Raw genomic sequence first — 24,192 nt, forward strand, 5'->3', positions numbered from 1 at the left:
AGCAAGTTCAATCACACAGAAAGGTCCACCTAGACTTCATTATGCCACTTTCTTGATTAGAGACTACTAACTGGAGGAATAATTCATCAGAGTCAATGCAAACCAGCAATTTTTACTTGGCTGTGAAAGGGAGCCCAACACTTAAGAAATCAGAGCATTAGAAGACAACATGACAATTCTGTTATTCATTAATAACTTTTATAGCTCAAATTCAAAAATATTAAATCAGAAACAATTCAAGATTCAGGAATTAAAATCTGGAACTATATACATGCATAATTAAGAGTATCTAGATTCTTCTCAATATTTACTTAAGCTTTTTGTACAGGTTCTTTCACATGACCATATTTACAAACTTATCTGTTTAAAACATATGAACATACATCTTTTATAGCATTTACAAATTATTTGAATATAATTTCTGGATAATTTGAATATAATTTCTTTCTTACTAACAAAAGAATATTTCATTGATTTGACAGATTTGGTTTCATCATATGGTACTGGACAGGTATTTATCCAGTCGAAAATCATTATTCAATTATCTAAACAAAAGACATAGAACTGGTACCCAGAATTATCACATATGGCTTTTAAATACCTCCCAAACTCAAAGGATCATCTCACAACTGCAGCCTGGCTGTGGTATGTTTCTAATTAAAGTCTTGAGGCTTTATATGGGCTAGATCCACAAAGCGGCAAACACGTTCTAGGCACGAACTCAGAAACAAGAACCCTCGTCATTTAAAGGAAAATAACTGTGCTTCCAGTGAATTAAGCACATATTAAGTACATATAAAATGGGATGTGTGGACTTTTCTAGACATTCTAGTTACCTTTATAGCATGTTTGGTGACAGCCAGCATGGCTTCACTATGGGGAAATCCTGCCTGACCAATTTGGTGGCCTTCTATGATGGGGCTACAGAATTGATGGATAAGGGTAAAGCAGTTGACGTCATCTACCTGGACTTGTGCAAAGCGTTCGACACTGTCCCACACGACATCCTTGTCTCTAAATTGGAGAGATATCAATTTGATGGATGGACCACTCAGTGGATAAAGAACTGGCTGGATGGCCGCACACAAAGAGTTGTGGTCAATGGCTCAATGTCCAGCTAGAGAATGGTAAAGAGTAGGTGTCCCTCAGGGATCGGTGTTGGGACTGGTCTTGTTTAACATCTTCGTTGCTGACATGGACAGTGGGATTGAGTGCGCCCTCGGCAAGTTTGACTATGACACCAAGCTGTGTGGTCTGGTTGATACGCTAGAGGGAAGGGATGCCATCCAGAGGGACCTTGACACGCTGATGCCAACCTTATGAAGTTCAACCATGACAAGTGCAAGGTCCTACACGTGAGTCACAACAATCCCAGGCACAGCTACAGGTTGGGCAGAGAAGAGATTCAGTGCGGCCCTGCAGAGAAGCACTTGGGGGTGCTGGTCGATGAGAAAATGAACATAAGCCGGCAGGGTGCGCTCACAGCCCAGAAAGCCAACCGTATCCTGGGCTGCATCAAAAGGAGCGTGACCAGCAGGTCGAAGGAGGTGATCCTGCCCCTCTACTCTGCTCTTGTGAGACCTCACCTGGAGCATTGTGTGCAGTTCTGGTGTCCTCAACATAAAAAGGACATGGAACTGTTGGAACAAGTCCAGAGGAGGACCACGAGGATGATCAGGAGACTGGAGCACCTCCCGTATGAAGACAGGCTGAGGAAGTTGGGGCTGTTCAGCCTGGAGAAGAGAAGGCTGCGTGGAGACCTCATAGCAGCCTTCCAGGATCTGAAGGGGGCCTACAGGGATGCTGGGGAGGGACTCTTCACTAGGGACTGTAGTGATAGGACAAGGGGTAATGGGTTAAAACTTAAACAGGGGAAGTTTAGATTGGATATAGGGAGGAAATTCTTTCCTGTTAGGGTGGTGAGACACTGGAATCGGTTGCCCAGGGAGGTTGTGAGTGCTCCATCCCTGGCAGTGTTCAATGCCAGGTTGGATGAAGCCTTGGGTGGGATGGTTTAGTGTGAGGTGTCCCTGCCCATGGCAGGAGGGCTGGAACTAGATGATCTTGAGGTCCTTTCCAACCCTAACTATTCTATGATTCTATGTTTTATTGTCATGGGATAATATGGTTTTGACCAGACAGTCTTTCTGGGGATTTACAGGAATGAAGTGAGAGAGAGGGCCATGAAGATGCTCAGAGGGCTGGAGCACCTCTCCTAGGAAAACCGACTGAGAGAGAGGAGAGAATGAGGCTCCTGTGGAACCTCACAGGAGACTTCCAGTACCTAAAGGGGCTGACAGGAAAGCTGGAGAAGGACTTTTTACAAGGGCAGGTTGGGATAGGACATGGGGAAATGGCTTTAAACTGAAAGAGGTGAGATTTAGATTGGATATAAGGAAGAAATTCTTCCCTGTGAGGGTGGTGAGGCTCTGGCACAGGTTGCTCAGAGAAGCTGTGGCTGCCCTACCCCTGGCAGTGCTCAAGGCCAGGCTGGATGAGGCTTGGAGCAACCTGCTCTAGTGGAAAGTCTCCCTGCCTGTGGCAGGGGGTTGGAACTGGATGAGCTTCAAGGTCCATTCCAACCCAAACCATTCTGTGAATCTATTTCTTATATACAGAAAGTCTGAGGAGGTTTTGTACATAATGTAAGTTACTGATACAATCTACCCAGTCAGATCACTATCTAGTAACAAGGTCTCACTTCACAAATTAACTAAAAATGTCAGGTTTTTTTTTGCTTTTGTCTAGGAAAAAGAAAACTCAATCTTTTGGCTTTGGCAAATCAAGTAGCCACCTCCTCTGTTCTCTAGAGCTCCTGCACTGTTTGTTCCACAGTTTGCTCTTCTACAGGCTGCATAGCTTCCTGAACATAAACTATGAATTCTGAAGCCTCTCCACCCTGCGTATAGACAGTGACTGTCTCAATCCCCTCCACTTCATCTGATGAAACTACCAGGTGATGCTGCTCAGACAGCTCCACTGAAGCCTGCTGCAGCGTCTCTTGAATCATCAAAGTGTGGTTGGCTGATTGCTCCTCTTCTTTTACCTAAGGAGAAATTGAAGAGGTTACAGGAATTTCACCTTTCCGAGAAGTACCCGGTATTGTGATGATTACTGGAAATACAGCACAGAAAGTAGCAATCAGGTCTTTTTGAAAGCAAATGTCAGTCTTACAGAGGATTTGTTGTGAGCACTTCTGATTAATAAGTGTAGGGATTGACAGAATACTGAAAGCAGCAACGCAGCATCTCAGTGATATGCACACAGAGCTGCACAGTTCCACAACTTAGGTCTTTGCGGACAGCTTTAATCTTTAAGCAGTTGTTCATTCAAATCTGCTCTTACTGAAATAAATCTGAAGTCAAACAATTCCTCTAGCAAGTGAGATGAGAACTCATCGAAAACCACAGGAAACCACATCCAGTGTACCCATCTCTTTCTCTTTTTTTTTCCTATCCAACCCATTGCTCATTGTAAACCTTAATAGACTTTCATTAGAAAGCTGTGAAATGCAAATATTACTGAAATAGACTCCTAAGACCCCTGTTTGTGAAGCAGCAATTTTTACATTATTGAAAGGACAATGACAAAAACAATTGAAAATAACAGCATTTTTACTGAACATTCTGCTTCCTGTCAAAAACAAAACGCCAATACAATTTGGAATCGCACTGCAAAGAGTTCAGACAGCTGCCTGTCAATTATTAAAGTACAGTACTTACAGGTATCCAAGAGCAAATATTACTTAACACATCCATACGAAATTTCTATGCAAAGTACTCCAGGCCAGTAAAAACACATCAAAAACTGTAAGCCATGTGGAGGAACTGCATTCTCACAAGTTAGTGATAAAATCACGTACTTTTGAGGACAGAACGGAATAGCAATTTTTTGGTATGCAAGATACATGCAAAGGCATTTCTTAGATGTTTTCAATACATTACCACTCCCTGTGTTCAGTGGAGAGAGCTGTTGCATTTCATAGAACCACAGAATTGTTTAGATTGGAAAAGACCTTTAAAAATCTGTAAGTTTGCTTGTTTTTGTCTAGGAAAAAAAACCCAGACTTTTGGCTTTGGCAAATCAAGCAGCCATCTCCTTCATTTTCCAGGGCTCCTGCACTGATTGCTCCACAGTTGATTCTTCTACTGGCTGCATAGCTTCCTGAACATAAACTAGGAGTTCTAAAGCCTCTGCACCCTGTGTATAGACAGTCACTGTCTCATCTATCATCTGTGATCAAGTCCAAATGTTAACCCAGCATTGCCAAGTACACTACTAAACCGTGTCCCTAAGCACCACATCCACACATCTTTTAAATACGTCCAGGGATGATGATGGCACCACTTCCCTGGACAGCCTGTTCCAGGGCCTGACAACCCTTTCAGGGAAGAAATTTTTCCTAATATCCAATGTAAACATCCCCTGGTGCAATGTCAATCTATTCCCTCTTGTCCTATCACTTGTTACTTGGGAGAAATGACCCCCACCTTGCTCCATCCTCCTGTCAGGCAGTTGTAGAGAGAGATAAGGTCCCCCCTGAGCCTTCTCTTCTCCAGACTAAACCCTCTCCAGGTCCCTCAGCCGTTCCCCATCCCACTTGTGCTCCAGGCCCTTTAGCAGCTCCGTCGCCCTTCTCTGGCCCCGCTCGAGCACCTCAATGTCTGTCTTGTAGTGAGGGGCCGAGAACTGAATACAGGATTTGAGGCACCACCTCACCAGTGCCCAGTTTAGGGGGATGATCACGTATCAAGTTCAAGAAAATATAGTTAACATCAGTACTGCTGCTTAAGGGGGGAGTGGCAACAGAAGGGAAGAACTACAGCAGAGATTCCAAGCATGTGTTTGACTCCTTAGGGACCAGCAAGGAGAAAAAGAGGTTCTATGTGTTTGTTTTCCTGCTGCTCTTTCCTAATTTCCCTTTTCTCCCTAAGCAACCATTCCCATTGTTGTATACTGTCTTTTTATTCCATGTTTAAAGTATCTGTCAGTTGAAGAAGATTTCAGACACGCACAAACCCCTTAGGACTTCCCTTTGAACTTTCACTCAATCCATCAGGCTATACAAAGCTTTTTCTTCAACAGTAACAAGTGTGTTCAGGTGTTAAGTTATATGGAGGCCTGAGAGTCTGTATGCCTGCAATGTATCAATGAAATATACGTGGATTTTTATCTGGTGAAAGATTTACCAGGGAATCTTGCCATTGTCACTGACCTTAATGCAACAGCGCAATCATACTTACTGGTGCTGATTCTGGCTTTGTTGCACAGGACTCAGAGTATAGGGATAAAAGGAGGAGTGGGCTGAAGTCCTTTCCGCGTTCTATTTCTTTTACCAAGCATATCTGAACATTTTAATTGAAAGTTACTTTAAACAGCTTCTGCTGGCTGGATGCTTGCCTTGATACAGTAAGATTTGCAGCTACCCTCAGAAAAGCTTATTTATGTTGTCATAAAATATGGGTGCCAACAAAGTACCCTTTCCTAATGGAAGCTTGAGCCCTTCTTTGAAAAGCAAGGAGCTAATCACGAAAAGAAACAGCACTGTTAAATTCCTTCTCTTGTTCCTCCCCACCCTTCCCATTTTTTTTTTCATTATTAAAGAAACCATAAGCTCTACTGAAAGCAATAGGAATGTTGTGAATTCATAAACAGGACTCCCTTTTCATAACTGTCCTCGACTCTCTCCTGAGGCTACTGTTTCTCTGAGGCTACTTTCCTGCTTCAGTGTCTGTTCCTGTATGAAAGGAAAGAACATATGCAAGATCTACCAATGAAGATCGTAACAGGCAGACAGAAGCGTAATCACCAGCAAATACAGGTGAGAAGCTGCCGTTAAAGAGGTTAGATAATTAAAATCTCACAGCCTGTTATGAATCAGCTCACAATTACAGCCCTTGATGATAGAGACCCTCAAACTAATACACAGAGGTGTCTAAAATTTGGCCCTTCAATTATTTAATACACACTAAGTTCTCCTGTGTTAGTGCACTCTATGTTATCCTCTGACAATGTGCTTTCAGCCAGAAAAATTACACTACATTTGCTAAGAGCTGCAAGAATGCACCACACAGTCTGAGAAGGATCTTGTACAGTTTCATTTTAGTCACTTTAAACCAAAACCCATAAATAATTCTGAATACAGTTTTGTAAGTGTATATAAATAACGAAGAAAGGAAAATAACTAAAGCACACTTGACAAGAAAATGAAATGAAACCAGAATCTCATTCAAGTCAATAGTGGCAATCTAGTATTTTTTTTCAGTTTTATATGCTTTTGAAATGAAAATGGCCAATAAAGAAAGTTAATTTAACCTCCCTACCTGACTTTATCGATGTGGTTTTATTACCCTTGTCATGGAGGGTAAAGAAGACTAATGCCCTTATTTCTGATGGTTCTAGCTTCCAGTATCTTTTTTTGGACAGCTATCTGTAACCCTTTTAGCTTGACAAATCACCACCTTATTCTGGATATTTACATTTCAAGTCAGTTCAATGTTTACATGCTTCTGCTTGGTTCCTATTAGATTATTCCACAGAGAATCATCTCGAAGTGTTAATTTACATTCCTCAGATTGATGAAACAGTGGGACAGCTGCCATCGGAATGAATGAAGTCACTACACTCAATTCTTTTCATTGGCATCTGAAATCCGTTGAAGAGTAACATCCAAGACCTCTTTTCTATTTGAGAGGCAGCTGAAAAGCATCTGGCTGCTTACCCTTCTCTGAAGAATGACAGCAAGCAGCTGAAGCCACAAACAGCTGGCATAGTAAATCAATTCAGTACCTGCATCGAAAATCTTTACTAGATAAATGTGTCTCTCAAAAGCCAATGGGACTTCCCCCCTGACGCCTTCGGAAGAAATTCAACATTTCTAACTTATAAATGTTCTTAATTTAAATATCCGAGGACCATCCAAATACATATAAGTGATATCTCTTAGAGGAATTGCTTCCTCTCAAAACAATCAAGTATTTTTAATGCGAGAGAAATTAATTCCAGTCATTAAGGAAGATGACTTATGCTTCTTCCCTTCCCTGAAAAGGAGTAAAAAAATACTTGCAGTAAGATGCTAAAGCCTCTTGCTTATTCTAGAGCACATCCTGAGAAATAATATCTTCAATTTTCTTTGAAGTCAGCACAAGTTGCAGGTCCACAGTGTTTAAAATAGTCTTGCTGGGCTAGACTCCAAACCCTCTACAGAATCCCTTCCTTTATTTCAGTTTGAATGCTGCCTTTCAGTACATGAAGAAGAAAAATTAATCACAGAGATCTTGCAGGATTTTGAAACCTTACACTGGGTTACAGATGCTCCTATTTATATCATGAGAGAGAACCTTATATACGATATATGATGTACCAGCTTCTCTACCATTTTGTTCAGTGCCATTTGAATAATTTGAACTCTCTCTGTTCTAGTTTACATATGGATATATTGTGTGAAAACCACACACAGACACACACAGAAAGCACTGCAGTTTGATCATATGAACCTCTATAATGAGCTACAAAACAAAGACAATCTGGCACCCCATAGTTTCGGAATGAGAACTGAATATGACAGACTTGCTTTGCATAACATAAAGAATGCAAGCTGGCAAACAAACGTTCATACTGGGGAGGCAGACTTTTACAAAGTCTTAGCAACTGGCTGGTTTAATATATCCTGACAGAAAGACTCTGACTAGCAACTCATCTGGGAAAAGGCTGCATCACCACATTTCCTTCTGAGGAAGTATGGCAACACTGCCATCAGTTCAAGAACAGGAATCTTGCTATCTGATTTTAGTTATCTGTTACCCCAGTTAAAACTTTCCTTTGCTGGCACTGTCACCTTAAGCATCAAATTGCTCCATGCCCTACAGCAACCAGAAACTTGACAATCAACCTATATGTAACTCCATGTACTAGCAAATTTTCTAGATGAACACCAGCACCAAGCATAGCGCAGCTACAAGTCAGAGCCAGACCGAAATAAAAGGTGTGCTGCTGCAGCCTTTGCCATGACAGCCATGCTAATATTATTATTTATTTTTGAAGATTTGTTACACTCTATAACACTGTTCTGTGATCAGCTTCAAGCTGATGTGTAATCTTTGCTGTGCATTGCTACTGCTGTCACTTTGAAGAAAAGTCACTGTTACCATGGTAGGATTTTACTGAAGCCTGAAGAGATCACAGAATAAAAGGATGAAAGGAACTAAAATAAAGGGTGAAATGCATGGAAACCCTTAAGTGTTTCCTTGAGCTTCACGAAGATCTGCTTAGTTACTGAAACACCTCATACACTTACTCTTCAGAGCAAATTATGCAGAAGTCTAGGTTGAAAATAGGTCACTATGCTTTTCAGGAAGAGTGTTAACCCTACAACCCAGAGTGTACAGAGGCAGAACATCAGTCCTGTCTCTTATTACTGAATGGGAGAAAAAGGAAAGAATTCAGCAATTCAGCAGCCAATTGCTGCTCTTTGCAGCGCTTTGGACCAGAATCTGGTTTGTATCAGATAAAGCTACGTGCAAAATGTATTTCATGGCCCAAAGACCTTATAAGTTCAATATAAAAAGCAGATACAGAAAAAGGAGAGAGTGGGGGAGTACAGCATAAATGAGACAGGAGTAGCCTTCTGTGACAGACATTAGTATCAATATAGCAGTATAACGACAGATAATTACTGTCACCATATTTCTGAGGAGTAACTGAGAGAAGACAATGAGGTACATATTGCTCTCCATTAAAAATCCACATAACTAAGCACAATATGGAATAAGGTATTAAGAAACTTGTTTGAAAAAAGTAATGAGCAATTAAATCTTCATGGACTGAGCAAAGGTAGGAGTCAAAATCCTCACAGTTAATGAGAAATGGGTTCCTAAGCCAGAAAGGGGTAAAAGCCTTGGAAATGAAAACAAATGGCTGTTTGACGTGGCATAAAAGAACATCAAGTGAACAGAACTCTGTCAAGAAGGGCAGAGAAAATCAACCTTTGAATTCTTCTGAAAGAATACAGAAGGGGCAAAACATACACCGTGAATGTTAGGAAAAAGGATTTTTGCTACCAAAACCCTGCCACGCAAACCCAACACAATATGACAGGCTTAAGCACGGCAAATTAGCAGCACAATTGTCTATCAGAGTCCCAGTCAAAAACTCTGAAAAACAGATAACACGCACCCAAATTTAACGAGTTACTACTGCATGCTGATTAAATTCCTGCTTGAGACCAGGAATCCAAAATCGACTCGTCTGCTTCAGTAAATTGAGGCAAAAAGAAAAATGCAACTTTGGATAAGGAACTGTACATGGCTTCTACCTTTTGTATCAAAGGCATTTGGTACAATTCACTACATTTATGAAAAATAAAGACGTTAATTAAACCAGAAAGCATCTTTCTACAATTACATATTCCTTCTAACAAGCACTGGAAATGGAAGAGCAACAACCGTGAAGAAAATAATGCTGATGGACGCAGATTGAGAAGGGGGAACCCTTCTGATGCAGTGAGGGATTCAAGAAATAAGCTTCAAGGACGAACAATATTTCCTGCCATTTCTAAGCACTTATTAGGCTCTTTCCTACTTATTCTTCAAACCTGGCACTCTTTGTTCTCACCTTTTCCCCACCTTGTTACATTTTTTGGCCTTTAAGCAGTGCAGAACAACTCGACTAGCATGCCATAAAGTAACATCCATTAGCTCTTTCAGAAAGAGATCCACACTGGATCGCTAGTAACTGCAAAGGACTCCAACTGACAAGGATGCACTTCTCCTGCCGTGCTGCGATCAAAGCTTCAGTGTGGATTTTTGCCAATCTCAGATCACACTGGTAACACTTCGTATGAATGATTTTCTTCTCGGGCATTTGGTGTGTATGATGCTCCTTAGCAGCCACATGTTTCTGTAGCTGTCACACAAGATTTCTCCCGGATTAAATACCAGAAAAAGTTCAACTTTGGTGACAGGTCAGTACACTTACTCTTAGGCAAGAATGAGCTAAAGTCATTTCAGACTCTAGACACCACCTTTGAAAGGCCTCAAATACATGACACTTTCAGAATCAACAATGATTTCTATATCCCAATCATAATTGAAGCCAAGAAAAGTTCGCATTTTGGGGCTTTAAATGATAAACTGAATCCCAGTTTAGACTAGGACTGGTTATTGCTATGTTGTCAAGTTGCTTTCTTTTATACAAGCACTCCTGTGAAAAAAAAAAAATATATAAAGTTTCCAGTGTCAGAACTGAATTTCTTTTCTTCCAACATCACATTGAGGAGCTGGGGGCTTTGAACAGACAATCTGATCCTGATTGCACCTCCATTATGATGTGTATTCACTATTTAAGATACTTGCAATAAGACTACATGAAACCCAGGACAATGATTTAATAGAACACCTCAAACAAAGTATCCTTTCTGTCTTGTGGCTTAATAGAAAACGATTTTTAACAATATACCAGTATAATAGATATATATATGAAATATACTAGTAATACCAGCCCAGATCTAATTAATACACTGGACATCTTGTAATATGCTAAGAAGAATTATGGATAAAGACAGAGTTTGTTTTTGCAGGCAAAAGTCTGGCATTGATCTGAAATACTGCAAGTACTGCACACCAAAGGTATCTGAGCACACAGGTTAAGGGAAGTGCTGAAGCATGAAGATGGCAGCACTACTGATAAGATACATCTGGATTCACACATAATTTAAAGGATTAAGTGTAAATGACACTTCTATGAGTGAAAAGTAAGGAAAGTAACAGCTGTGGGAGAAAGTTCCAAGGGGGAAACAGGAGACAAAGAGAGCAACAATATAGTGTAACTTTTACAGCAATAAGTACATTCTAGTAATTCAGGATTTAGAAGTTCCTTGGTGCAAATATAGCACTATGAAAGGAACCTGCAAGGGCTAGAAAAAAATGAGACATGAAGGTAAGAACTGCTGAAAGAAACAGATAATTTATATACTTAGAGGAAAAGAATAATACCAATGTAGCAGCATAAAACTCAGAACTACAATTAATGTTGTTAGGGAAAAAAATAGAACGAAGCTGCTAATGACAGACTTGCTGAGGCCATTAAAGAACAGCGTGGAAAATCAGTGACAGCTGACGCTGATGTATTGCTGACATCTTGAATGAATTTTTCTGTCTCACAATCCACAAGAGAACCTGAAGGTCAAGGAAGAAAGCGTGGAATTAATCTTCCAGTAGGAAAGTGAAATATGAACATTTCTTAAGATCACATCAAGGTTAACCATTAGGAGGCCAACATAATTAAAACCTGACAAAGTCATAGGTACGAATGAGCGATATCTCATAGAAAGCTACTCAGAACTGGAGAAAAAAAGAAAAGCTGACAATACTGAGCAGGAGAGGATTACAGTCAGGTTAGCAGCATTTAAAGACTGCTTTCCCTCAACTTAACATTGGTTGTGGTTGCAATTCTGAAGCAATGTTCTGGTAGGAAGACAAGAACTGGAAATGAACTAAAGCTGTGGAGCAAATGAAACAGACTTTGATAAAACACTGATTTTCATCAAACACTGATTTGCATAGAAAATTAAAAGGGAAAAAAAAAAGTAAAAGAGAAAAGTGAAAGGAGAAAAATTTAAGAGAGGAATCATCATCATCTATAGACCTCCCCTGGTCCTTCCACTTCCACAAAGCCCATTAAAGGTAACTAAGCAGTCAAGTGGGCTATTAGTAGCCACACTGCCACTTGATCCTCCCCTGGGAAATCAGAGATCTGCACACTTCTGTACACACAAAGCGAAAAGTCACTGAGGCTACCAGAGAAAAAAATGAGGAGGCATTCCAGTACATGCAAGACACATGTTAATAGAGGAATGGTGCTTCGAGCATCACAGTAAAGTGTTAGTAAACTCCAGCAAAAGCAAAGGTAGCACAAGACCACTCAGCTTGAGATGCTCTGAAATTCTTCACTGCTTTTGCTTCTGTGGAACTTCAAGTTGGGGGGGGGGGGATGCTTTCTACTAACAAAACTCTGAGGAGGGGGAGAAAACAAGTAAGAAAAGCAGCAAAATCTTCTGTGTTCTGAGAATGCTATATTTGATTTGATACAGGAGTGGAGACTGCAACAGTTTGACATTGGACCAGTGAAAGTCACTGATGTATACAAGGCAAGGGAAAAAGAAGTGAGCACTGCTTAGCAGCTTGTAAACTCAAAAGCCTAGAAATATGGATTAAAAAGTCAGGGGGAACATTGATTTTGAATAAAAAATTTTCTCCACAAGAAGCTACCACTAAATTCAGATGGCCTAAAAAGGAAGATGAAATATTTTAAGATGAATGAGACATTGATCAGATTTAATAACTGGAGGAGGAAGAATCACTGGATTTTCTTAATAATGTGTTCTTAAAGTTTAACATTCAAATATCAAAACTTAGGTTTCTGTGAAGAAGAAATACTGAGCAGAAGTCTTGATGTTTGCAGTCCAAAACCACCTGAAATGTACAGCTATTTCCTTCTACTTGCTGATTTTGTGTATCTTATCATTCTTCATTTATGAAGTGCTTTATTAACATTGATCTTTGCAAACATTTTTAGCCAAAACTGTGCAGTACCAAACTTCAACGAAAACAGACACACTTTAAAATACTTTTACCAATATCTCCTCCTCAGGTTTGTCCCATTTTAAGAGGAACTGTAGTGCTGCCTACCGTCAATTTTATCAATTATCAGTTGAATTCACCATTTTTCTGGAATAAGAATTCACGCAGAACCCTGAAATGGATCAATTTTATATATGCTTTTTTTGATATTGATCTGTATTTTCTGGTCTTGCACAATTTCCCTGGAAACAACAATATTAACCACAGATCTTTTCAACCAACTACAACTCAATTGGATTTTTCTTTATTTATATCTAGTGTGAGAGCCCACACTGACTTCTGTCTCACATAAGCAACTGCTATAAAGGAGCACCTGCAATATTCTTCTCAGAGCTGTCATATGCCCACAGATCACTTGTGCTGCAACCCTCAGTGTGAACACAGACGGAGAAGTCTGATTTTCTCCCCAGAGTACATGACTTTAGGATCCCACAAGTCTGTCAAACCTCAGCCATAGGACAGCACTGCAAAGGCTAATGACAATGGTTCACCCTTGGGTACAGTCCAACATCACTACACTGCATAAACAATGCCCTTCTGTGCTCTTCTGTATCTGGATCAAAGCCGTGCCACGGACCTCCTGATTCTTTCAGATGACAATGGAACTAAGTGACCACGCACAACGCAGGTATATTAAAAAGCCTGAAAATACCTGCTAGAAAATCAATCATAGAATCATAGAATAGTTAGGGTTGGAAAGGACCTCAAGATCATCTAGTTCCAACCCCCCTGCCATGGGCAGGGACACCTCACACTTGACCATGTTGCCCAAGGCTCTGTTCAACCTGGCCTTGAACACTGCCAGGGGTGGAGCATTCACAGCTTCCCTGGGCAGCCCATTCCAGTGCCTCAGCACCCTCACAGTAAAGAACTTCTTCCTTATATCTAACCTGAACTTCCCCTAAGTTTTAACCCGTTACCCCTTGTCCTGTCACTACAGTCCCTAGTGAAGAGTCCCTCCCCAGCATCCTTACAGAACCCCTTCAGATACTGGAAGGCTGCTATTAGGTCCCCACGCAGCCTTCTCTTCTCCAGGCTGAACAGCCCCAACTTCCTCAGCCTGTCTTCATACGGGAGGTGCTCCAGTCCCCTGATCATCCTCGTGGCCTCCTCTGGACTTGTTCCAACAGTTCCATGTCCTTTTTATGTTGAGGACACCAGAACTGCACACAATACTCCAGGTGAGGTCTCACAAGAGCAGAGTAGAGGGGCAGGATCACCTCCTTCGACCTGTTGGTCACTCTCCTTTTGATGCAGCCCAGGATACGGTTGGCTTTCTGGGCTGCGAGCGCACACTGCCGGCTCATGTTCATTTTCTCATCGACATAAAGGTCTATTTGCACACACATGTACATAGGTATGTGTATTTGTTGACTCATATTTTATATACATGCAAAAATGTCTGCATTTTTATGTATATATCATAGAATGGTTTCAGTTGGAAGGGATCTTAAAGCCCATCCAGTTCCAACCCCCTGCCACGGGCAGGGACACCTTCCAGTAGATCACGCTGCTCCAAGCATGTCCAACCTGGCCTTGAACACAGCTTCCCTGGGCACCCTGTGACAGTGCCTCAGCACCCTCACAGGGAAGAATTTCTTCTGAATATCTAATAAAAATCTACCCTCTTTCAGTTCAAAGCCATTACCCCTTGTCCTGTCACTATTTGCTCTTGCATATATATAAACATACATGTGTGTGGGCACATGGGCACATAAACACACAACATGAAGTAAAACATTACTTTAGGAAAAAATCTGTATGTGTCTTGCACGGTCATTCAAAATTTAGCCCTTTCAAAGTAATACTCATTTCACAATAAATCTATGAAAATTAAATACAGCTTGTTTAGAGAAGAAAAGAGCTCTTACCTGTTTCACCACTGTGACAGTGCCAGGTGCCATGGTAACCACAGAAGCAACCGCAGTGGTGTCATGGGTTTCCGAACCCAACTCAATGATTTGCTGCAGGATGTTTACAGCTGTTGGATCAAGCCTTTCACCTGATCAGAAAGACAGTAAGCATACGATCATTAAACAGCTCTAATGGTATGTGAATCTAAAGGCTAGAGGCAACTCTTTCCCCTCCTGCTTTAACTATGACTCACAGTACATTTCAAATAGCTCAATAATATGACAATTCAATAACAGATCTACGTCAGGAAAGTTGCCACAAAACAAATTTGCCTGAGGAATGTATGAACAGGAAGTGAAGCCACTCTGATCATTTTCATGCCTATTTGAAAGAGATCTGAAAGAATCAATTGGACAAATAATATGTACAACTCACAGCATTAACTGCAAATTAGGAACCTGCAAGAGTTTACAAATCCAAATGTGTATTTGCCAGACATTCAGCTGAAATAGAAGCTGAACACTATACCTCTATAACCACAACAGCTATTTGATATACTACAAACCTCAGCTTACCATCTGTCTGGCCACCTGCAACACCTTTCAATGTAAAAGAATAACTGTGATGGGGATCTGGGTCAGATAATTTCATTTCAAACAGAAAGCACTTGCATTATCTACACAAGAAACAATTTTATCTGAGTACTGAAAACTGTTTGCTTGTTTTAGCTTCTTTTGCTATACAACTGCCTTTAGATAGCATAATACTGGTTTTCATACCTAGAGGCAATATGCTGACAGAGTATCTGAAGTTGGATGCACTAAAAAGCAACTCATTCTACTCTGCAAACTACATATTCATTCTTAAAATCGAAACTTATGTACAGTACATTCCATGATCGTGTGTATTTAAATTTAAATGTATAAAAGCTTAAGTAAAGTTCCCAAGAGATTTTTACTCATTCAGAATTCCCAGTCATTAAAATAAAACAATATACAGAAATTGTCAGTAACTTAATTGCAACACGCTTGGAAATGCCATTAAAAGTAGGAGGTTTTGAAATGTATCTGTCTTATAAACTATAAAGACCACAATGGTAAACAACTGTAAAATGCTATCTTCTGCTAACCAACACATTTCTTTATATACGTAAACCCAAAATACATCAACACCTGGTCTAGACCCTGACGTTTTAATACTCTCAGAAACCTGGAATTTTTAACTCCTCTTCCAGTTTTGTTATTTCCCACTCAGCAGTCATTACCTAATCCCACTCTGATTCTTCCTCAATTTGATATGGAATAGCTTACTCAGTTTTGTGTACCATCAGAATTAAGTTTGTTAGTACCATCTTGGGAACATGGTAAATGAGCTATTCCACCGTGTCACTTCTGCAGTCTGGCTGACTTAAGCAGGGAGAAAAATAATAGCTAGAGAATTGCCATTAGATACACACCATCTACACTGCCAAAATAGCTGATTTCACAATGTATTTAATAATACAGGCAGGAAATTCCACACCCCTAATAACTGAGTGCAAAACAGTGCATAATAAGTATTAATGACTTAAGGATATAGAAATTCATAAAGAACAATCATTTCTCATTATTTATCCCCAAAGAAAAATCCTGAAAGTAAGTTCTGGATGGCAAATTTTCATCATTTTTAATTGACAGCAGATCATATATTGCCCAGTATACTCAAAAGAATAACGTATTCATGAAAAAAGATAAATTTTGGGTTCCAACCTGAGAAAAAAAGTAACATACCATTCTCAGAAGTGTATCTAAGGTTCTGTAATGCAGCTACAGCAGCCTGAGTGCCTTGAACATCTTCTCCAGCCTCCGTGATATGGAGATATTGAGTAGATGCTTCTTCAGAAACTTCAGCAGTTAACTTGAAAACAAAACCCAGCCAAGGCATGAATAATCACGCTTCCATTTTAGCAATCTAGTGACAATCAAAGTTCTGAGTTTAAAGGAATGACTTTTGGACAACAAATACTGTAACTAAAGTTATGGAAGTACTGAAGACTCTTCATTAGGGACTGTAGTGATAGGACAAGGGGTAATGGGTTCAAACTTAAAAAGGGGAAGTTCAGGTTAGATATAAGGAAGAAGTTCTTTCCTGTGAGGATGGTGAGGCACTGAAATGGGTTGCCCAGTGAAGTTGTGAATGCTCCATTCCTGGCAGTGTTCAAGGCCAAGCTGGATGAAGCCTTGGGTGGGATGGTTTAGTGTGAGGTGTCCCTGCCCATGGCAGGGTGGTTGGAACTGGATGATCTTAAGGTCATTTCCAACCCTAACTATTCTATGATTCTATAAGTTTGTATAATTCAAGAGTATTACATGAGAGATGGGATATCATCCCATAGTTTTCTTCTATATTCTACTTCAAAAGTTGTTTCAAGTATGCTAAATTATTGTGACTTCAATTTTGTTGCACAGTTACTTTAGAACTAACAACTGACTTCTGTTGTATCGGAGTCTAGTAAAGATCTTTGGGGCAAAATTAGCCTGTAACACATCCTTGCAGATCTGGTAAAATGCCTGTGAAGTCTGAAAACAGCATTTTGTATCAGAAGAATTATTTTTTCTGTAACTGTGTTTTTTCAAGTCAAGCTGTCAGTATGCATTCCTGCTCTGATGGGACTTTATAGCTGTTTGAGCAGCAGAGACATGCTTGCATCCTGGATGCCCTCTAATTTTTTCAGGTATGGGCATCTACTAGGAGAGTGTATAGAGAACTGTTTGCGAAATTCATGTGGATATAAGACTTCGAAGAGCTACATTTTAAAATGCTTGTCCTTTTTTGAATTAACTGACCATGCAGAATCTACTCTTATTTTTCAGGGACTTAATATTCCACCTGTGGATACTCAAAACCTGTTAAACAGGAACTGCGGGATGGCTCCTTTGAATCAGGCATTAGATTTATAACAGGGGTTAGACTGCCTGAAATTTAGCAGAACAAGTCTTAAAGTGTGGAGGTCAGCCAGCTGCACTTGACTTGTGGCTTCTTCCTCTCACTGGACACCAAGAACAGCCTACTCAGGCAAGGGCAAAGACTCAGCTTGCCAACTCTTGATTTTTTACATATATGGGTCTACACAGTTCTGTGGTTTCCCCATAGCTTCTGCATGTACAGTCAGCTCTGCTCTGTAAGACTAACAGTTTTCATTTTAGAACAAACTGCTATGTACATAACAGCAGAGGAAAGCTTGAAAAGCGAAGCGATCTCAAGGGCCCCAAACAAAGAAAATTAAAGTTGTTGGCTTGGTTTTTATTAACCCAGCTTCTTGGGCCTAACTTAAATATTGTAAGGTCTGATCTTTGTGATACTGTGATTTCCTATATACTTTGGATTGAAGCTGAAAACACAGTACAAGTGACAGAAGACTTACTATATACTTACCCTGTACAACTAGATTCTAGATTCTAACCTTCTCTGGTCCAAGCCCTAACCTATTTTCATTAATTCAAAATAAGCTTGCAGCTTTGCGCATCTTGCAGTAAAAACACCAGTGAATATTTAGAACGTAACAAAATGCAGTAAGTTTTTAAATTTCACACTTTTCCCCTAAAACTTTCACCCTTTGTAATGCAAAGAGGACTGGATCCCTAAAATGAAGGAATAAGCACTTACAAGGATGTTAATCGTACCAGTTATTAAAGCAGTCGAGCTTAACAGTCATAGAGAAGTATGCATTCAAAATGGAGATGAGAATACATGGAGATGAGAATACATGACCTCCTGATTGCATATAAGGTCAAGAACACTTTTTGGAATACTTCTTATTCTTATCCTAACTCTTCTCCCTATATTTATTTAAAATCTTGCACCAAAGCCACGGCAACTTTGCTTTACCTCCCACTTGGTCTCCCCATCTTGTTCCACTAGCTTCATTCCATGCTTGTTTTTAAGGTGTCTGTTGAACTCCCATTTTGTGCCATACACAAAGCTGCAGACAGGACACTTAATGCCACCTATAAGGAAACACAAATAAATTCCTTGAGTTATTTTCATACAAATTCTTTTCCAAGGCATTAAAAACCCATTTAATTTGACCCCATCTCAATCCAGCCACACAACCATAACTTAAAAGGCTTTTCTTTAGCCATCTGCCCAACATGAAAAAAGGGGAAGAAATAAAGTAGTTGAACTTCCATAGTGCTTAAAGGGCAATTATGGATTAATGGTAATAGGAAGAGTCTGGAACAACTCATATATCTGTGAAGCTACTGCAGTCCTGTTTTCCTGACTGCATGCTTCCCTTTGGTGGATGTTAAGTTGCAGGAATGCTGTTCCAATCTTTCCCCTTCTCTACATCTCTCCCTGCGGAACCCCAGCCACAGACCAGTTAGAAAGAAAGAGCAGGAACAGACAGGTCTCTGCATTAGTCTCAGACACAGCATCACTCCTGCAATATGTTCATGTAAGAAATATTGGTTTCATCTCTCAGGAGCTAAATGTTAAGGGAGTAGCCAAACTGTAACAGAGAGAACATGAATTGCAAAGTAAATATCTCCTGGGGGAGATCTTCTACCTTCTTTGCTGACAAAAGCCATTCTAGAAGTGGCACGTACATTACAAAGTGGAAAAGTTTTTGGCCACGAAAAACACTGCAAACGTAGGGGATGCTTCAGTCTGTGCATAACAGTCATGTTTCTGGCTGAAATTCAACAGCAGCTCTAGTGGAGACTAGTTCAAGTTTCCAAGTGAAGTTTCTTTCAAGTCTGAGGGTGTCTGACTTACATTCTGCTTTAGGCCCACCAAAACAAAAGCTTAACATGTGTTTTATGTAATTCTGAACTAATGTTTCAGCACTGTAGATACTCTTTTTATTTCAAATCATACTGCTCCTTAGAGACTACGTCTACGCCATTACACATCATCACAGCTTCTAAATGTGGATGCATGTACCGTCCAAAAATCTACAAGACCGGGGTCTCTGAAAAGCTCCAGCTTTAATTACTGGTTCGCTGTTGTCTTGCAAAGCCCCACTGTGCCAGCCTTTTGAGACACAATGCAAAACAAGAGTGTACTCTTTCAGTCAGTGCTGGGATTTCTTTTGAAGTGCTTAGAAGCACTAAGATCTCAATATTCAACATGCACAATAGTGGCATACTTGAATCATTTTTAAAACATGTATCTTCTCTAAGACAGCTGTTAGAGTTTTCACAAGTTTCATACAAACAGCATTAAGTTTTTTGGCACATTATCAAAGCAAACTGGAAGAGTTAACATTGTAATGTCATCTTTACCCAACTGTCTCCGCTTTTTGAGAGTTTCTACTGTTTATGTTGCTATACAAAACTGTAAACCTAAGTTTTCTATCTGTAAAATGATGCACAGCGTGAATTTAGCACAAGGGTTACAGTATGAGTGTGCAGGATTACAGATAAAAAACTGAGAATGACAAAATCATAAGCAACCAATTTTCTACACTAGATTAAAGAGCTTTTACTCTTTTTCCCCTGATGAAAGTCAATTGGTCAAATGTCACATCTCAGCTGCTTGTACTTATGCAAAGAAGTATTGCTCTTTTTCCCCGCTACTGACTAAAGCAGAACAAAAATAACCCGCAGGTGATAAATGGTTGCATTAGGTGATCAGAACTCACTCTAACAAATCTAATGGCTAGGGAAGTGTTATGCCACTTTAGGAACTATGACACCAGATGGCTGACTCCACATTATCATGGCAAATGATGACTCTTACCCATCATGTCCAAATGCCTCAAATATACTCTCATAAGCTGGTTATAAGCCAAGTCCTCACTGCATAGTCTTTTATGAATCAGGTAATTAGAAAAGCATTCTGTTTTACATTAATGGAAACTCACCTTATGGTATTCTACCAGGTGAAAAGAAATAAACTTTTTATTTTGATAAAAACAGAATATAACTACATCCAGCCACTAGGGTCTTTCACTGTGGATGAGGCCCTTAGTGGTTTAGTGGTGGACTTGGCAGTCCTTGGGTAAATACTGGACTTGATGATTTTAAAGGTCTTTTCCAACCTAGCTGATTCTATGATTATTCCTATAGGATTTCCTCTCCTTGTTCTCAATCTATTATAACTCTTCAGGAAGCTTCACTATTAGATGCTCAATACTGCATCTCTAGACAAAACTGAGATAGTTTCCCTATTACGGGAAACTCAAAAGTTCATAAAAGAAAAATACCCCTGTTCAGATTGGGACAAAGATATTATCAGGTACAGAAAATGAAATTAAATATTAATTTCACACCAATCTGTGCTAATGGCAAAAACCTGCTGTTGTGAAAGAGAGGACACATTTCTGCATTACTTTGATATTGAAACTATAATAACAATACAGCAGAAGAATTAAAGCTGTTCCCTCTTCTATGAAACATTCATTTATTCATAACCTCATTCTAGGAATCCTGAGATGAGTCCAGCTGTCTACATTCATACAACTATTTCCAATTAAGATTATCTGCAATGTCTGCAATGCAGTCAAAAACCAGTTGAGAGTAGAGGAGACGAACAAGTATGAGGCCATTCACTCCAGGCTCAGTGCGGAACTTAGAACAGGCAGAATACAACATGAATAGATACAGACAGCTTTTACTTGACATTAATCTTTGTTAGTTTCCTTTTAACATACATGAAGGGCAGCGTATACAGTAAAACTGGATTTAATATGGAGCTATAGAACAATGAAAAAGAAAAGCATAAATGTGTGTAAACAAAGATGTAACAATGGCCCCAAATGGAAGGGGAGAGGAAGATGAACATCATACTCCTCCCAGCAAAGAACTCCAAATGCTGATAACTTACCGAAAACCCCATTCCACCAGAGGGAAACCACCCTTCTTATGACTCAGAGAAACAGTGGAGGGGTGACCACAGCACCAAGCAGAGGAGTAAAAATTAGATGTGTGTGTGTTACTATTTTAATTGTATTAATAATACTATTGACTCTTCTCCTGTATATTAGCACTCTAGTTCATTGTTTCTTTATAATAATAAATAGATCTAGAATAATAGTGATACTTGAATTAGACTGTTAAGATTTACATTATACTATTTATACAGATAAGGTGTGCTTCCTTTAACCAGAAACAAGATTATCAGTGTAATAATTTGCAACTTGTTTTACCTGTGCTCTCTTCCCTCTCCCCATTTTTGTAGTGGAGAATGATTTGCTGCCATTGACTCTTCAGTCTCTTCCCTCACATTTGCTCAACCTTACCTTGAGTTCAACCTTGCCAAATTGTCATAGATATTTATCAGTAGAATGATAGAAATTCATCATTCATTTCAACAGATAGTAATACTTTACTTACAAAAGGAGACAAACATGTGAAAATGACAAATGTATGCAACAAGGAATAGCACAGGCAAGGTCAATCACACCACCCTTTAGAAACCAAGAACTGAATGAAGGGTAAAAAAGTGGCCATTTCAGAACTAATAAAAAGTAGCAATGATTTATCACGTAACTCCCAATAAACCAAGGAACACATATCACACAAAAGTTAACTTTACACCAAACTCACTTCAGCAAATAATAAGTCTACTATACGGTAGATATGTACCTTGTTGGATCAGGGCTTCTGCTGCAGGCTCCCCAGAACCTACGTTTACATACTCTTCATTAGGATGCTTTCTGTTGTAATGCCTCTTCAGGGAACCAGATATGTTGCAGGAATAGTGGCAGTGTGCACAACGGAAAGGCTAGGAGCAGAAAGGAAAAATTAGACCATATTTCTTGTCCTCTTCAGGATACAGGTCTAAAGCTGCAATGTTTCCAGAAACCATGTTAATTTCTGGCTTAGGCATCTTCCAAGGAGACCTTCCAAAATTAAATATAAATGGAAGTTGTAACTAAATGCTACCTAAAATTTGGTACTTTATATTACATGCATGACACTGTGTATTCTCACCACTATAAGTTTATTATCTACTTTTTGTAATTCAGGAAACTGTGGTTTTGTAATTGATGATCGCAGGCCTGACCATGTGGAGACTTTTCTAGTACAAGAAAATGACTCAGCTGCCATGAGCTTTGGTCTGAAAAGGGAGGTTAAGAGAGATAAAACAACTGGAGGCACAATACGATTGTGCACCCAACCTAATTTCACAGGTAACAGTACCTGACAGTGTTGATCCCTTTCCTTTTCTTCTCTCTCCAACATGCTTCCAACAGCTCCTCTTTCACTGGCACCCACATTCATCTGACCATTTGGTAAAGTAAGTTTTTGGAACTAAACTGATTTTTAAGGATACATCTGCCTTCAACTGACAGGGGGAGACATTTCTAAGGAAAAAAGCTTAGGAAAACAAGTGTTTGTGCCTAATGTTAGCCTTTGAGAATAAACTTTTGACTGAGAGTCACAGTTACAGGAAGCTTAACACACCCATTACAGTCCTGGAAAAGACTGTGACATTGACTAAAGTCCTAGGGGAAAAGTCAAGTACCCCTGTATGGGATACAAAAGACACCGCAACCAGGCCTGAAGATGGTTCGTACAGAAATGCTTATTAAGAAGCTGAATTTAAAGAAGAGAAATGTCTGCAGTCAGGGTCTGTTGACCAGAACATTCCCCTAAGCTTATGGCTCACGACCTTCCTTCAGGCTTCAAACAGCAACAATAAGGAAGAAAAGTGGTGTTCAGATCCCCTTAAGCGTACATTTAAGAGGGTACTGTAAAATTCAGCTATTCCATTTTTCAGAGAGGGATACTCTCCTTTCCTACTGCTGAAACAGTCTTTTTTTCAAGAAAACATTTCTGACAGACTCCTGTGTTCTTGTACCACTTTTTACATATTTGCATGTCCTGTGCGTTACCTGCTACTGGATAGCAGGACTGCAAATTCATGGAACTTGGAAATACCACAGAATGGTTTGCATTGGAAGAGACCTTAAAGATCATCCAGTTCCAAGCCCCTGTTTGGGCAGGGACACCTTCACTAGAGCAGGTTGTTCCAAGCCCCATCCAACCCGGCCTTGAACACTGCCAGCGATGGGGCAACCACAGCTTCTCTGGGCAACACGGGCCAGTGCCTCACCACCCTCACAGGGATGGATTTCTTCCTAATACCTAATCTAAATCTTCCTTCTTTCAGTTTAGAGCTATTCCCACTCGCCTTATCCCTACATGCCCTTATAAAAAGCCCCTTTCCAGCTTTCTTGTCAGCCCCTTTAGGCATTGGAAGCTGCTCTAAGCTCTCCCCAGAGCCTTCTCTTCTCCAGGCTGAACAATCTCAACTTTCTCAGCCTTTTTTCTTGGGAGATGGATTATATTATCATTAGGTCACATAACTACTGACATTACCGAGTTTGATATGTTGCAAACAACTGTCCCAGAAGGAGGCAATGTGTTACTAGCAGGTTTTGAACTCCTTTTGACAAATACTCCCAACTGACCTATTTTGGTGTTTTGCAGTTCTCTTGATAATGCACTGAATAGGCACACTCATATGCAGGCTGAAAGAGGACTGAAAAGAGGTGCTGAGTCAACAGTTTTAAATCTAATCCTGAGGTTAGAACCGGCTATATTTAAAGAACTGCATTATGAGTACATTCATCCTGTTAGCCATTAAAAAGAAGAAAGATGTATTTTCATTTACACAAAATCCTTTAAAAAAGATAAGTCCCCAGCAAAGCCATATACTGAAGACAGAAAAATTATTTGTTCAAAATGTATCCCCTCTTTAGATGACTTGC

The 24,192-nt window shown here is 39.9% G+C and overlaps 1 protein-coding gene across 3 annotated transcripts in view; it reads right to left on the reverse strand.

The window, feature by feature from the left end:
* Positions 1-1,799: 1,799 nt before the first annotated feature.
* ZFAT (zinc finger and AT-hook domain containing) overlaps positions 1,800-24,192 on the reverse strand; it is a 75,962-nt gene continuing 53,569 nt past the window's right edge. For 2 of the 3 annotated variants that reach the window (XM_065669004.1, XM_065669005.1), the window contains exons 12-16: positions 22,061-22,199; positions 18,360-18,478; positions 16,262-16,388; positions 14,510-14,640; positions 1,800-3,046 (exon numbers count right to left, since the gene is read on the reverse strand). In XM_065669004.1, the coding sequence (XP_065525076.1) occupies positions 2,807-3,046; positions 14,510-14,640; positions 16,262-16,388; positions 18,360-18,478; positions 22,061-22,199 (756 nt within the window). In that variant the 3' untranslated portion in view covers positions 1,800-2,806. Of the gene's footprint in view, positions 3,047-10,774; positions 11,175-14,509; positions 14,641-16,261; positions 16,389-18,359; positions 18,479-22,060; positions 22,200-24,192 lie in introns of those variants that run through there. The other variant, XM_065669006.1, reaches the window with a different exon arrangement.

The sequence above is a fragment of the Lathamus discolor genome, chromosome 2, assembly GCF_037157495.1.
Source record: "Lathamus discolor isolate bLatDis1 chromosome 2, bLatDis1.hap1, whole genome shotgun sequence".
NCBI lineage: Eukaryota > Metazoa > Chordata > Aves > Psittaciformes > Psittacidae > Lathamus > Lathamus discolor.